Source organism: Indicator indicator, chromosome 30 (assembly GCF_027791375.1).
Source record: "Indicator indicator isolate 239-I01 chromosome 30, UM_Iind_1.1, whole genome shotgun sequence".
NCBI lineage: Eukaryota > Metazoa > Chordata > Aves > Piciformes > Indicatoridae > Indicator > Indicator indicator.
In genome coordinates this window covers 11,620,756-11,634,749 of record NC_072039.1, presented here as the reverse complement: position 1 = coordinate 11,634,749, position 13,994 = coordinate 11,620,756, and the positions used below count along the sequence as shown (strand labels likewise).

General features: G+C 59.0%; 1 protein-coding gene across 2 annotated transcripts in view; it reads left to right on the top strand.

Annotated features, from left to right (window-relative positions):
• The first annotated feature begins 1,329 nt into the window (after positions 1-1,329).
• YWHAG (tyrosine 3-monooxygenase/tryptophan 5-monooxygenase activation protein gamma) overlaps positions 1,330-13,994 on the top strand; it is a 33,493-nt gene continuing 20,828 nt past the window's right edge. The window contains exon 1 of one of the 2 annotated variants that reach the window (XM_054394127.1): positions 1,330-1,561. In XM_054394127.1, the coding sequence (XP_054250102.1) occupies positions 1,475-1,561 (87 nt within the window). In that variant the 5' untranslated portion in view covers positions 1,330-1,474. Of the gene's footprint in view, positions 1,571-13,994 lie in introns of both variants that reach the window. The other variant, XM_054394128.1, reaches the window with a different exon arrangement.

Below are 13,994 nucleotides of genomic sequence, written 5' to 3'. Positions count from 1 at the left end.
GGGTCCAGGCTACAAATGGGTTCAGGTTGTGAGTGAGTCTGGATCTTGAGTGGGTTCAGGCTGTGTGAGGGCCTGGGCTGTGAGTGGGCCTGAGCTATGACTGAGTCCACACCATGTATGGGTCTAGGCTCTGAGTGGGTCTGGGTTGTGAGTGGGTCCAGGACATGTGTGGGTCTAGGCTGAGTGGGTCTGGGTTGTGCATGAGTCCACACCATGTATGGGTCTAGGTTCTGAGTGGGTCTGGGTTGTGAGTAGGTCCAGAACAAGCGTGGGTCTGGTATGAGAATAGGTCCAGGGTGCAAGTGGATCTGGCCTGTGAGTGGGTCCTGGCTGCAAATGGCTCTGGGTCTGTGAGTGGGTCCAGGACATGTGTGGGTCAGGTATGTGAACATGTCCAGGCTGTGAGTGGGTCTGGGTTGTGAGTGGGGCCAGGCTGCAAATGGCTCTGGGTTGTGAGTGGATCTGTGTTGTGAAGAGGTCCAGGCCATGAGTGGCTCCAGGACATGTGTGGGTCTGGTATGTGAATAGGTCCAGGTTGTGAGTGGGTCCAGGCTGCAAATTGTTCTGGGTTGTGAGTGGGTCCAGGACAGGTGTGGGTCTGATATGTGACAGATCCAGGCCACGAGTGGGTTTGACCTGTGAGTGGGTCCAGGCTGCAAAGGGCTCTGGGTCTGTGAATGGGTCTGGGTTGTGAGTGGGTCCAGGACAACTGTGGGTCTGGTATGTGAACAGGTCTGGCCTATGAGTGGGTCCAGGCCATGCATGGGGCTGACCTGTGAGCATGTCCAGGCCGTGAGTGGGTCCAGACCAGGCATGGGTCTGACCTGTGAACATGTCCAGGCTGTGAGTGTGTCCCAGCTGCAAACGGCTCCGGCTCTGTGAGTGGTTGTGGGTTGCGAGTGGGTTCCTGCTGCGTGAGGGCCTGGGCCGTGAGTGGGTCCAGCCCCGCGCATGAGTCATCTTTATGAGTGGGTCCCGCTTACGAGTGGGCCCAGGCCAGGCCGGGGGCCCTGCGTGTTCGCACCCCCACGCCCGCAACCAGAGGCCCACCCGGGGCGGGCCCATGCCGGTGAATCAGCACAGGCCGGCGAGCGGGCGGGCCGGGGGCCGGGGCTAGAGACCGCGCGGGGCACGACGGGAGATGGAGTCCTGCGGGGGGGTAGCGGAGGGAACAGGGTTCCCTCCGCCTCCCCCCCGCAGGACTCCATCTCCCGTCGTGCCCCGCGCGGTACCGGCCGCCGGTGGGGCGGAGCGGGGCGGGGCGGGCGCAGGGGGGTTGTGGTGGCCCCGCGGCGCACGCACAGCACCGGCTGCAGCCGCCGTCGCCTCAAGCCGCAGCAGCGCCTGTTCTCCTCCTCCTTCCTCTTTTCCTTCCTTCCTTCCTCCTCCTCCTCCTTTCTCCCGAAGCCACCCTTCCTCTTCCTCCTCCTCTTCATCCCGGAGCTTTCCTCGCCCTTTCCCCGGCCCCGTGAAGATGGTGGACCGTGAGCAGCTGGTGCAGAAGGCCCGGTTGGCCGAGCAAGCCGAGCGATACGACGACATGGCGGCCGCCATGAAGAACGTGAGTCCCGTCCCGTGGCCGCCTCTCCTTCTCCTTCCTCAAACCCTTTCCATTCCCACCCCGCCGGCACCGGGGCTGAGCTTCCGCGCTCCCCTCTGCCTTGCCGTGGTGTTCCCCTCCCGTCCCGCTCCCTTTTGGGCTTTCACAGCCCAGGGAATACCCCTCTGGACCATGCCCTAGAGCCATCCCCCCGCGTCCCCACGCATCTTTTACCCTCTTCTGCAGCCCCCACCCAGCCCCACGCATCTCTCTCTCTCTCCTGCCCTAGAACCTCTCGCTCTGCCCCACGCATCCTCTTATCTACCTTAGAGCCCTCCCCGCATCCTATTCTCTAATCTGGAACCCCCCACTGTGCCACATGCATTCTCTTCTCTACCTTAGAGACCCTCACTCAGCCCCACGAATCCTTCTTTTGTACCCTAGAGCCCTGCATGCATCCTTTTTTCTACCCTAGTGCCCCCCACTCTGCCCCACGCATCCTTTTTTCTGCCCTAGTGCCCCCCACTCTGCCCCACGCATCCTTTTTTCTGCCGTAGTGCCCCCCACTCTGCCCCACGCATCCTTTTTTCTGCCGTAGTGCCCCCCACTCTGCCCCACGCATCCTTTTCTCTACCCTAGAACCCCCCACTCTGCCCCATACATCCTCTTCTCTACCTTAGAGCCTCCCACTCTGCCCCATACATCCTCTTCTCTACCTTAGAGCCTCCCACTCTGCCCCATGCATCCTCTGGAGCCCCCTACTCTGCCCCACACATCCCTCTCCTCTCCCCTGGAGAGCCACTCACCCCCTCTCCCCTGCCCTAGACTCCCCACGCCTCCTCTCCTCTATCCTAGAGCCCTCCATGCATCCTTTCCTTGCCCTACTGCTCCCCCCCATAGCCTCTCCCCTCCCCTGCTTCCCCCCACATCTCTCTTTCCTGCCCTGGAGCCATTCCCCACAGCCCTCTTAACAGCCCTAAAGCCCCCACCCAGCCCCACACGCTGCATTCCCCGCCTCAGAGCCCCCCACCATCACCTCCCTGTCCCCCTGTCTCCTCTGCCCCCACACCAGACCCCTCTGTCCTGTCCCCATCCCCACAGCCCTGCCCCAGCGCGGCGTTGGCTTGGGGGGGAGGGGGCCAGAGGAGCCAGCCCTGGGATGCAGCGCTCCCTGGAGCAGGGTTTGGGAGATGTGTGTGTGGGGGGGGGGGTCACATCGCCTTGGTGGGGTTGGGGGGGGGGGGGGTCCTGCCAAGCCCTGTGTGGAACCCTGCGATGGGGCTGGGGGCGGGGGTGGGGTGGTGGTGGTTTGCCTGCAGAGCTCTCCCTCGCTGCCCACATCGTTGCCTTCATCCCTTCCTCGGTGTGGTTGGTGAGATTTTTTTGGGGGGGAGGGGGAGGTTTGGGTGGTTGTGCAGTCATGACACCCCCCCCCCCAAAAAAAAAAAAAATGGGGAGTCCATGGGCTGCCAAAAGCTCTTCTTTGCCCTGCTCTGGGTCGGAGAGCTCGAGAATTGAGTCATCTTGTATTCATTTCACGCTCCTAAAATAAAGACTCTGCATATAGCAGGCTGAGCTGGTTTGTGACACTGAGTGCTCCCCTTCAATGCTGACATTTTGACAATATAAGAAGAGGAGGAAAAGGAAAGGAGAACGAGGGGGGGAGGGCATAGCCAAAAAAAAAGAAAATCAAAAAACACCCCAACCAAACCCAAAAATCCACCACCAAAAAAAAAAAAAAAAAAACAAACAACAAACCAAACCCAAAAAACCCCAAACCCAACCACCCAACCCCATATCTCTGATCTGATCTTGCAAACAAAGCAATCGTGGGAGGCAGGATCAAGTCATTCCAGAAGATTCTGCATTTGTCATATTGCAGAGAGGCTAGACTGGGTGGAGGGAGGGGGGGGTGCTTTAAAGGGGAAAACTGGGCTTGCTGCTTGCCTCCTCAGGCAGCTCCTCAGCCCTTCGCAAAGAGGCCCCCCCGGGGTAGGGGGTGTCCATCCCAGGCGGATCGGGCAGGCAATGCCGAGCTGGGAATGGCGCAGTTCAAGCCTGGGTGCAGCTCTCTCTTGCCTTGCCCGGATTGCACCATTGGAGTCGATAACCTTGGCGTTTATCGAGCAGCCCGGCCCCGCCCGGCAGCCAGCGCTGAGACACGGCTAATGGCAGCCAGATGTTGTCACCTTGAAGCTGTCACCCCGGCTGTCCCCCCTGCCTCGCCCCGGGGGCTTTTGTGGCGCTGGCTGCCGGCGGCACCGCCGGGCTTTAGCCGGAGCCTGCTGCGTGAGCAGATCCCACAGCTCATTTCCTACGGATAATGCAGCTGCCGCCGCCGGGACAAAGCCGGCTGGGATGTGGCTGGGATGCACACAGCCCTGCCTGCACCCTTCCCAGCAGGACTGTTTCCCTGCCCTGCTTTAGCCAAGGCTGAGGGTGAAGCCCGAGGTGCTGTCCGGGTGCTGTGTCTCTTATCCCTGCTGGTCATTGCTGACCCTGAGGAAACAGAACCTGGGTCTGGAAGAAAGGCAGGAAGGGAATTTGGACAAGGGCTTGGAGTGACAGGACGAGGGGCAATGGATTGAAGCTTGAGGAAGAGAGATTGAGACTGGAGATGAGGAAGAAATTTTTGAGAGTGAGGGTGGGGAGAGACTGGAAGACATTGCCCAGGGAGATGTCATGGATGACCCCTGCCTGGAGGTGTTCAAGGCCAGGTTGGATGAGGCCTTGAGCAACCTGGGCTGGTGGGAGGTGTCCCTGCCCATGGCAGGGGGGTTGGAAGTGGCTGATCTCTAAGGTCCCTTCCAACCCAACCCATTCTCTGACTCTGGATGCCATGCCCAGGCCCAGGGCGAGGCTTGGCAGCACCGACACCTCCCTGCAGGGCACACAAAGGCAGAGCTTTGTTCTGCAGCCCTGCCCCAGCCTGGTCAGTCTGTCTGTCCGGTGCTGATGGACACCTCAGGCTGGGTGCTCTCCCAGCCCCTGGTGCAGGAGGCTGCTGACCTGGCACTCATTTCCGTGGCAACGCCTGGTGATGTCATATGCCATGGTCCAAGCTGCAATGCACCCAGGTGGTAGCAGAGAGCATGCAGGCTGCGGCTGCCGGAGGTGATGCAGAAGCATTCCCCTGCTCAAGGCTGGGTTTTGTCTCCTGCCCTCCAAAGCTGCCCTCATCCTCTTGCTTCCCTAAGGCCCTGCTGGGAAGTGCTTTGCCCTGGAGCCTGGCCTGGTGATGCTGTGCATTATGGAGCTGTCTTCTGCTGCAGCTCCGGCTTGCTGTGGTGGTGGTGGGCACCTCATGGGTGTGGTGCTCAGCAAGGCTCAGCCCTGCCTGCCTGGGAGCAGAGTGGCCATTTTAATGGTTTGTCATGGAAATCCTAGGATCCTGGAATGCCAGGTTGGGAAGGACCCCCTTTAGGATCATCTGGTGCAACCTTTCTAGGTCACAGTCTAGTTGCAATGAGCTGGCCCAGCAGCCTGACAAGCTGAGTCTGAAAGCTGCCCAATGTAGGGCAGTCCACTACTTCCCTTGGGAGATGATTCCAATCTCTGACTCTTCTCACAAGGAAACATTTTCTTCTGGAGTCCAATGGGAATCTCCCCATCAGTAACTTGTCCCCATCCCTCCTTGTCTTTTCCATGGCACTTCCTGTGAAAAGGGAGTCTCCATCCTGCTGGTCATGGAAATGGTCTGCTGGGGCTCTTGCTGGCCACAGCCATCCCAGCAGCCTCTTCCAAACCATGCTGTCCATCTGTCAGAACTTCTAGCTCCTTCTTTGCTGCAACTGGTCCCTGCAGTCACGTTGCTGCTGTGGGAGCAGGGCTGCTCCTCCTGCCCCCTAAATGGGACAGCTTTGCTGGGCAGCCTCCCTGAACCTCAGCAGGTGGTCCCTTTGCCTACCAGAAGGAGCAGAATGGGTGCAAAGCCGAGCCCAGGGTGTGGGTGCATGACCTTGGTCGTGTCCCTTGTCACCTCTGTGCTGCCTGGAGGTGCAGTCAGCCTGTTGGCAAGCAGGACCCTCCCTGCTGGTCCCCAGGGCAGGTGTTGGCCTTAGGCTTGGCATCGCCACCAATGCAGGGGCCAGGCAGCCCCAGCAGCTCCCTTCCTTGCCTGCAGTGCCCGTGCTGGATGCCAGCTGCCTTCCAGTCTGGCTCAGCTCCACAGAGGGCTGCCCACCCACGCCAGCTCAGGGCTGGGGATCGATAGCCGTTAGCTGGGGAGGCTGTTTGCAGGTGGAGCTCTGCCAAGCCCCCGGCGGTGCTGCCTGGGCAGCAGGGCACGTGGCTCCCCATGGACCTCCTGGGGGGAGGGCATGTGGTGGTGACCAGGCAAGGTGGTCTTCTGCAGGAGAGAAGTCACCTGGGCAGGGTGGAGGGAGGATGACTGCAGGGCACCTGCGTGTCCTGTGGGTATGGCACAGTCCTTGAGCTCCCCTGAAGGTCCTCTGGGAGGGCAACGCTAGGCTTGGGGGGACCCCAGCTCTGCAGAGGGGCTGTGGCTTGGGGGGACCCCAGCTCTGCAGAGGGACTGTGGCTTGGGGGGACCCCAGCTCTGCAGAGGGGCTGTGGCTTGGGGGACCCCAGCTCTGCAGAGGGACTGTGGCTTGGGGGGACCCCAGCTCTGCAAAGGGGCTGTGGCTTGGGGGGACCCCAGCTCTGCAGAGGGGCTGTGGCTTGGGGGGACCCCAGCTCTGCAGAGGAGCTGTGGCTTGGGGGACCCCAGCTCTGCAGAGGGACTGTGGCTTGGGGGGACCCCAGCTCTGCAGAGGAGCTGTGGCTTGGGGGACCCCAGCTCTGCAGAGGGACTGTGGCTTGGGGGGACCCCAGCTCTGCAGAGGGGCTGTGGATTGGGGGGACCCCAGCTCTGCAGAGGGACTGTGGCTTGGGGGGACCCCAGCTCTGCAGAGGGACTGTGGCTTGGGGGACCCCAGCTCTGCAGAGGAGCTGTGGACTGGGGGGACCCCAGCTCTGCAGAAGGGCTGTGGCTTGGGGGATCCCAGCTCTGCAGAGGGGCTGTGGATTGGGGGGATCCCAGCTCTGCAGAGGGGCTGTGGCTTGGGGGACCCCAGCTCTGCAGAGGGGTTGTGGCTTGGGGGACCCCAGCTCTGCAGAGGGACTGTGGCTTGGGGGACCCCAGCTCTGCAGAGGGGCTGTGGCTTGGGGGATCCCAGCTCTGCAGAGGGGCTGTGGATTGGGGGGATCCCAACTCTGCAGAGGGGCTGTGGCTTGGGGGACCCCAGCTCTGCAGAGGGGCTGTGGCTTGGGGGACCCAAGCTCTGCAGAGGGGCTGTGGCTTGGGGGATCCCAGCTCTGCAGAGGGGCTGTGTCTGTGCTGTGGCTGAGCAGCATCAGCTGTGCTGGTGGGTGTGGAGGGCTGGACTCTGTGATGCTGAGAGGCAGCCTGCTGCTGCCCAGGCTTCAGGCACAACTGCAGCAAATGGCTGCTGTGGGTGGAGGAGGAGAGCAGCGTGGGGCACTGCAGGCCTGCCCTGGCACGAGGCTGTGGGCTCAGCAGCCTGGCAGGCTCTTGTCCTGCGTGGCCAGTGAGCAGGTTAGTGCAGAGGGCAGGGAAGAGGGGAAGGGACACAGAACCCCTGCCCTCTGGAGAGTCCCAGGGGAGCAGAGCAGAGCGGGGCTGAGCGGCTGCGTTCTGCCAGACAAAAGGATGAGGTGGGAAGGCTTCTCCAGGAGGAGTGCTGGGCAGCCCATCTGTGGTGGGTGGAAGGGAGCAAGGAGCACAAGCTGCTGTAGTAGCACTTCCCAGGGGGCTGGGGAAGGCTCTGGAGAAACCATTTCCTAGTGCCAAGGTGGAGAGGGTATGCTGGCATCCCATGGCTGCATTGTGCACACAGCTCGAGCGCTGCTCAGCCTCCTGCTGGAGCCCTGCAGCAGGGCTGTGTGCCTGCCAGCCTGCTCCCTGTGCTCTGCTCAGACTGGGCTGTGGTGGTGCTGGGGTCTGAGGCAGCATGAGGCAGGAGCAGGGAGCAGGGCTTCCTTCCTGCAGCCAGGAGCGGGGTGAGGGCAGGCTGGCTGCTGGCAGGAAGTGCTCTGCTGCCCTGCTTCCAACCTCCTAACGGTTCCTGCCTTGGGTTAGCTCCCTGGAACCTGGCCTCAGGACCTTGGAGTGGTAGACTTGAGTCACACATCTGACCTTCAGCTGTGGACAGGCAGCAGTGTGGCCAGTACACATTAACTGGGCTAACTGGTGAGGCTGCAGCAGCTCAGGCTGCTTTAAGGTCCTGCTGAGGCTTGATGAGCTTTAGGGGAAAGCCACTGACTGCTGAGACCATGCTGGGTTCCTCTCAGTTGGCCAAAGAGCAACAGCCAGGGGTGGACTTGGTTAGAAATGGCTATTTTATTTTATTTTTTTTTTTTGACCTCCACAAAAGTGACATGAAGGCTGTTGTGGAGCACACAGCAACTGAATCCTCTGCTGGGGTCTGTGGCCAGCAGGGCTGAGGCAGGAATTGTCCTCATGACCTGGGCACTACTGAGGCCAAGTCTTGAATCCTGGGGGCAGTTTTGGGTCCTTCACTCCAAGGACATTTGGGGGTTGGGAGCAGGTCCAGACAAAGGTAAGAAAGCTGCTGAAGGGTCTAGAGAACAGGGCTGGGGGGGAGCAGCTGAGGGAGCTGGGGGTGTTCAGCCTGGAGAAGAGGAGGCTGAGAGGAGAACTCATTGCTCTCTGCAGCTCCCGGAGAGGAGGCTGGAGCCAGGTGGGGGTTGGGCTCTTCCTACTAGTAATAAGTGACAGGATGAGAGGAAATGGCCTCAAGCTGCCCCAGGGGAGGTTCAGGTTGGACATGAGGAACAATTTCTTCCCCTGGAGGGTTGTCAAGGTCTGGCCCAGGCTGCTCAGGGCAGTGGTGGAGTCCCCATCCTTGGAAGGGTTTCTAAGCTGTGGAGATGTGGTGCTGAGTACCATGGTTTGGTGGTGCCCTGGCAGTGCTGGGTTAGTGGTTGGACCTGATGAACTTGAAGGTCTCCTCCAACCAAAATCATTCAGTGAAAGAAAAGTCTTAGGGAAGGGCTCTTCAAGAGCCCTGAGATGTTGTGAGCTTAGCCAGTAGCCCTTTGGAATGGTGACCAGCCCTGAAAGTGCAGCAAGGGTGATGTGAGTTGTCTTCATTTTAGTTTCCCCTTCCTTCTTGCACTGCTTCTTGAGGCTGAGGGTGGCTGACTCACAGGAGAGACCTTTTGGAACACCAAATCACCTTCACAATCTGTCTGGGCAAGCCCTGTCTGCCCAGGCTTTGTTCACCAGCTGATCTCAGAGTTGTCTTTTGGGCACTGGTGATTCATTGATTGATAGAATGGGTTGGGTTGGAAGGGACCTTCAAGATCTTCCAGTCCCAACCCTCTGCCATGGGCAGGGACACCTCCCACCAGCCCAGCTTGCTCAAGGCCTCATCCAGCCTGGCCTTGAACACCTCCAGGGATGGAGCATCCACAATCTCCCTGGGCAGCCTGTTCAGTGTCTCCCCACCCTCACTGTAAGAATTTCTTCTTCATCTCCAGTCTCAATCTCCTCTCTCCCAGCTCAAAGCCATTGTCTCTCATCCTGTCACTCCCAGCCCTTGTCACAAGTCCCTCCCCAGCTCTCCTGGAGCCCCTTTAGGTACTGGAAGGCTGCTCTAAGGTCTCCCTGGAGCCTTCTCTTCTCCAGGCTGAACAGCCCCAACTCTCCCAGCCTGTCCCCACAGGGGAGGTTCTCCAGCCCTCTGATCATCTTTACAGCTTGCTCTGAACCAACTCCAGCAGCTCCAGGTCTTTCCTGTGCTGGAGACAGTGCTGCAGGTGGGCTCAGAGCAGAGCAGAGGGGCAGAATCCCCTCCCTGTGCTGCTGCTCACACTTCTGATGTGACCTTGGGCTTGCTGGAAGCTACAAGAGCAGCAACTGAAAGGCAACTACAGAACTTCAGGTCCAAAAGTGGTTTTTAGATGGCAAACTCCTGCAGTTGTAGAGAAGAGACTCTCCTTGGCTTGCCTCATCTGAAGTGACTGATGATCATAGAATCAGTCAGGGTTGGAAGGGAGCACAAGGCTCAGCCAGTTCCAACCCCCCTGCCATGGCCAGGGACACCTCACACTAGATCAGGCTGGCCACAGCCTCATCCAGCCTGGCTGCAAACACCTCCAGGGATGGGGCCTCAACCACCTCCCTGCACAACCCATTCCAGGCTCTCACCACTCTCCTGGGGAAGAACTTCTTCCTCACATCCAGTCTGAATCTCCCCACTTCCAGCTTTATTCCATTCCCCCCAGTCCTGTCACTCCCTGATAGCCTCAAAAGTCCCTCCCCAGCTTTCTTGTAGGGTGATGTTTGGCACTCTCTTAGCAGCTCTCAGCACTGTGAGGGGTGATGCTTGCAGAAGTGAGGGCTGGCCAGATGTGTTGTGTCCCTCAGCATCTCCCCTCTGGGTGGTGGCTGGCACTGCCCATGGCCCTCCTGTAGGCTCTGGATTGTGATCAGGGCAGATGAGGACTCTGCTGCTTCTTGCACACCTGCTGCTGCTGGTAGGAGATTTCCCTCCTTCATCTGATGCTCTCCATCTCTGCTTCACTGTGTTTTATTGGTCCCATTCACTTGAAGCTGTTTTCATTCTTGTGTCTGAGCCAACAGCATCAGAGCTGGGCAGGGGCATGGTCAGCTTGGCCTTCAGGGTAGGAATAAGAAGTCTCAGCCTCTCAGAGCTTTAGGTCATGGAGGTGGAGTAAGGGTAGCAGCAGGACAGGTGAGGGGGGACCTGCTGGGAAGCAGCTTCAAGAAGAACTTGGGAGTGCTGGGGGACAAGAAGTTCCCCATGAGAATCAGAGAGTCATAGAATGCAGTGGGTTGGAAGGGGCCTCTAGAGGTCATGTGGATGATAGAGGTCACCTAATCCAACCCCCATTATTTCCAGCCCTTGACCAAAGTCCCTCCCCAGCTCTCCTGGAGCCCCTTCAGGTACTGGAAGGCTGCTCTGAGGTCTCCCTGGAGCCTTCTCTTCTCCAAGCTGAACATCCCCAACCCTCCCAGCCTGTCCCCACAGGGGAGCTTCTCCAGCCCTCTGAGCATCTCCATGGCCTCCTCTGGCCCCTCTCCAGCAGCTTCAGGTCCTTCTTGTGCTGGGGGCCCCAGAACTGGAGGCAGTGCTGCAGGTGGGGTCTGAGCAGAGCAGAGCAGAGGGCAGAATCCCCTCCCTGTGCTGCTGCTCACACTTCTGATCCTTTGGTTGTCTGTGCAGAGCTGTCTATGGAGCCAGCTTAGACCTTCCTGCCTGTTCTCTCCAGGCTTGCTTGCTCTTCTCCAGAGAAGGGCAACAAAGGTGGTGAAGGGTTTGGTGAACAGGTCTGGGGAGGAGCAGCTGAGGGACCTGGGGTTGTTCAGCCTGGAGAAGAGGAGGCTGAGAGGAGACCTCATTGCTCTACAGCTCCCTGAAAGGAGGTTGCAGCCAGGTGGGGGCTGGCCTCTGCTCCCTAGGATCAGGTGGTAGGGTAAGAGGAAATGACCTCAAGTTGTCCCAGGGTTGGTTTTAGGTTGGACATTAGAAGAAACTTGTTGAGTGAAAGGGTTCTGAGAGCCTGGCACAGGCTGCCCAGGGAGGTGGTTGAATGTCCATCCCTGGAGGTGGTTGAATGCCCATCCCTGGAGGTGTTTCAAAGAGGCAGAGCTGTGGTGCTGAGGGCTGTGGTTTAGCATCATTAGAGGCTGGTTGGGCTGGATGAGCTTAAAGGCCTTTTCCAGCTGAAAATACTCTCAGTCTTGAAGGCTGGAAGCCTTGACCAGCTGCTGGAAAGGTAACCAACCCAAGGAGTCCTTGGCTGGAGTCTCCCTCCCAGACAAGTGGCAGCTGGGGTGTGGGCAGTGGAGCATCTCCTGCAGGCTTCACTGGCTTTGTTCTGTGAGCAGTAGTCAGTGCTGGTGGAACCCCTGCTTGGGTGAGGTGGCTGTGACTTTGTCACTGTGCTGCTGAAGAGATTCCAGCTTGGTCTTTAGACCTCAGAAACCTTCATCTTGGCTTCAGGAGGTTGTGCAGATAAAGGGCTGTGGCCACTTTCATCCCAGACTGGTGGGGGTTGGAAGGGAGCTCTGGAGATCAAGTGCAAGCCCCCTGCCAGAGCAGGGTCACCCAGGGCAGCTCACACAGGAGCACATCCAGAGGGGTTTTGAATGTCTTCAGAGATGGAGACTCCACAACCTCCCCTGGGCAGCCTGCTCCAGGGCTCTGCCACCCTTAAACTGAAGAAGTTTCTCCTCAGGTCTAGGTGGAACTTCTTCTGTTCCAGTTTATGCCTGGTGCTCAGGAGATAAAATGCTCTGTGGCTGCTGGCTGCCAGGCTCTGGGCTGCATTCAGAGGAGTGTGGCCAGCAGAGCCAGGGAGGTTCTCCTTCCCATTTACTCTGCCCTGCTGAGGCCACACCTGGAATATTGCATCCAGTTCTGAGCTCCCCAGTTCAGGAGGGACAGGGATCTGCTGGAGAGAGTCCAAGGGAGGGCTCCAAGGATGCTGAAGGGCCTGGAGCACTGCCTGGGGAGGGGAGGCTGAGAGCCCTGGGGCTGTGCAGGCTGGAGAGGAGAAGGCTGAGAGGGATCTGATCAATGTCTATCAATAGCTGAGGGCTGGGGGTCAGGAAGGAAGGGACAGGGACAGCCTCTGCTCACTGTGCCCTGGGATAGGACAAGGGGCAATGGATGGAAACTCCAGCACAGGAGGTTCCAGTTCAACATCAGGAGGAACTTCTTCACTGTGAGGGTCACAGAGCACTGGAACAGGCTGCCCAGAGAGGTTGTGGAGTCTCCTTCTCTGGAGACTTTCCAGCCCCATCTGGATGTGTTCCTGTGTGACCTGTGCTGGATTCTATGGTCCTGCTCTGGCAGGGGGTTGGACTGGAAGATCTCCAGAGGTCCCTTCCAACCCCTGACATCCTGTGAGCTGTGCTCCTGCCCAGGCAGCTTAAGGTCTTTGCAGGTGGACTTTCTGTAAAGCTTTTTAGCCTTCTTCCCCTGTGGACACAGCTCTGAGGGTACCTAGCCCATAGCTGGGTGCTGTCTGAACCCACTGTGCACTGACACCAGGGTGGTGGAGGACCCTGCAAGGTGAGCAAGAATGTGAGGGGTCATGGAAGTGCTCTCCTGTAGGAAGCAGATAGTGCACCAGCATTGCTGAGGGCCCTCCTAGGCTCTACTTCTGCCTCCTTCCACCTTCTCCCCTCCTAAGCAGAGCTCTGGAGGGCTTCACACATCTGCATTTGATCTGGAGCAAGCAAGAAGGGGAAGGATCCAGCCCCAGAGCCAGCTGGCTGTGTGGGTGTAGCACTGGGTGGTGTGTGTCATCTCCTTGAGCAGGCACATCACAGCCAGCTCTTGTTTGTGCTGCTGGCTGCTTGCTCTGATGGGCATCCTCCCATCCTGCAGTGCAGGGGACAAAGGGATCTTCATTCTGCTCCTTGGAGCTGAGAGCCTTGACTGCCCTCCCTGTGCTGCAGATGGCAAGGTGCTGCCTCCCTACCCATGGCTTTGGGTGGCAGGCATGGCAGCAGGGTGGTTGTGCCCAGCTTCACCAAGCCCTCAGCTCCCACCTGTCTCCAGCCCCTCCAGGGGGCACTGCCCTGGGACCTGCACAGGGCTTGATGTTCCCCCAGGAGTCTCAGTGCCTGCAGGGTTCATGGGGTCTGGAACAAAATGCTGGAACAGGGAGCTGAGAATCAGAGAATTGTCAGGGTTGGAAGGGACCTCCAGGCTCAGCCAGTTCCAACCCCCCTGCCATGGGCAGGGACACCTCACACTACAGCAGGTTGCTCACAGCCACCTCCAGCCTGGCTGCAAAAACCTCCAGGGATGAGGCTTCCACCACCTCCCTGGGCAACCTGTGCCAGGGTCTCTCTCTCCCCAGAAGTGCCTGGAGGTGTTCAAGGCTGAGGCCTTGCAGCCTGTCCCTGTGGCAGGGGAGTTGGAACTGGATGATCTTCAAGGTCCCTTCCAGCCCAAACCATTCTATGAATCTGTCAGATGAGGAGCAGAGACTGAGAGAGTTGGGGTTGTGCAGTCTGGAGAGGAGAAGGCTCCAAGGAGACCTTCTTGTGGCCTTCCAGGATCTGAAGGGGGCTCCAAGAAAGCTGGGGAGGGACTTTTGAGGGTGCTAGGGAGTGAAAGGACTGGGGGGGATGGAGTAAAACTAGAAGTGGGGAGATTCAGATTGGATGTTGGGAAGAAATTCTTCCCCATGAGGGTGGTGAGAGACTGGCAGAGGTTGCCCAGGGAGGTGGTGGAAGCCTCATCCCTGGAGGTTTTTGCAGCCAGGCTGGATGTGGCTGTGAGCAACCTGCTGTGGTGTGAGGTGTGAGTGGGGTTGGAACTGGCTGAGCCTTGAGGTCCCTTCCAACCCTGACAATTCTGTTATGAAGCAGCAACCCTGAGCCTGCAGAGACCACTGCTGAGGCTGCCTCTCCAAAGCTCTGTGGTGG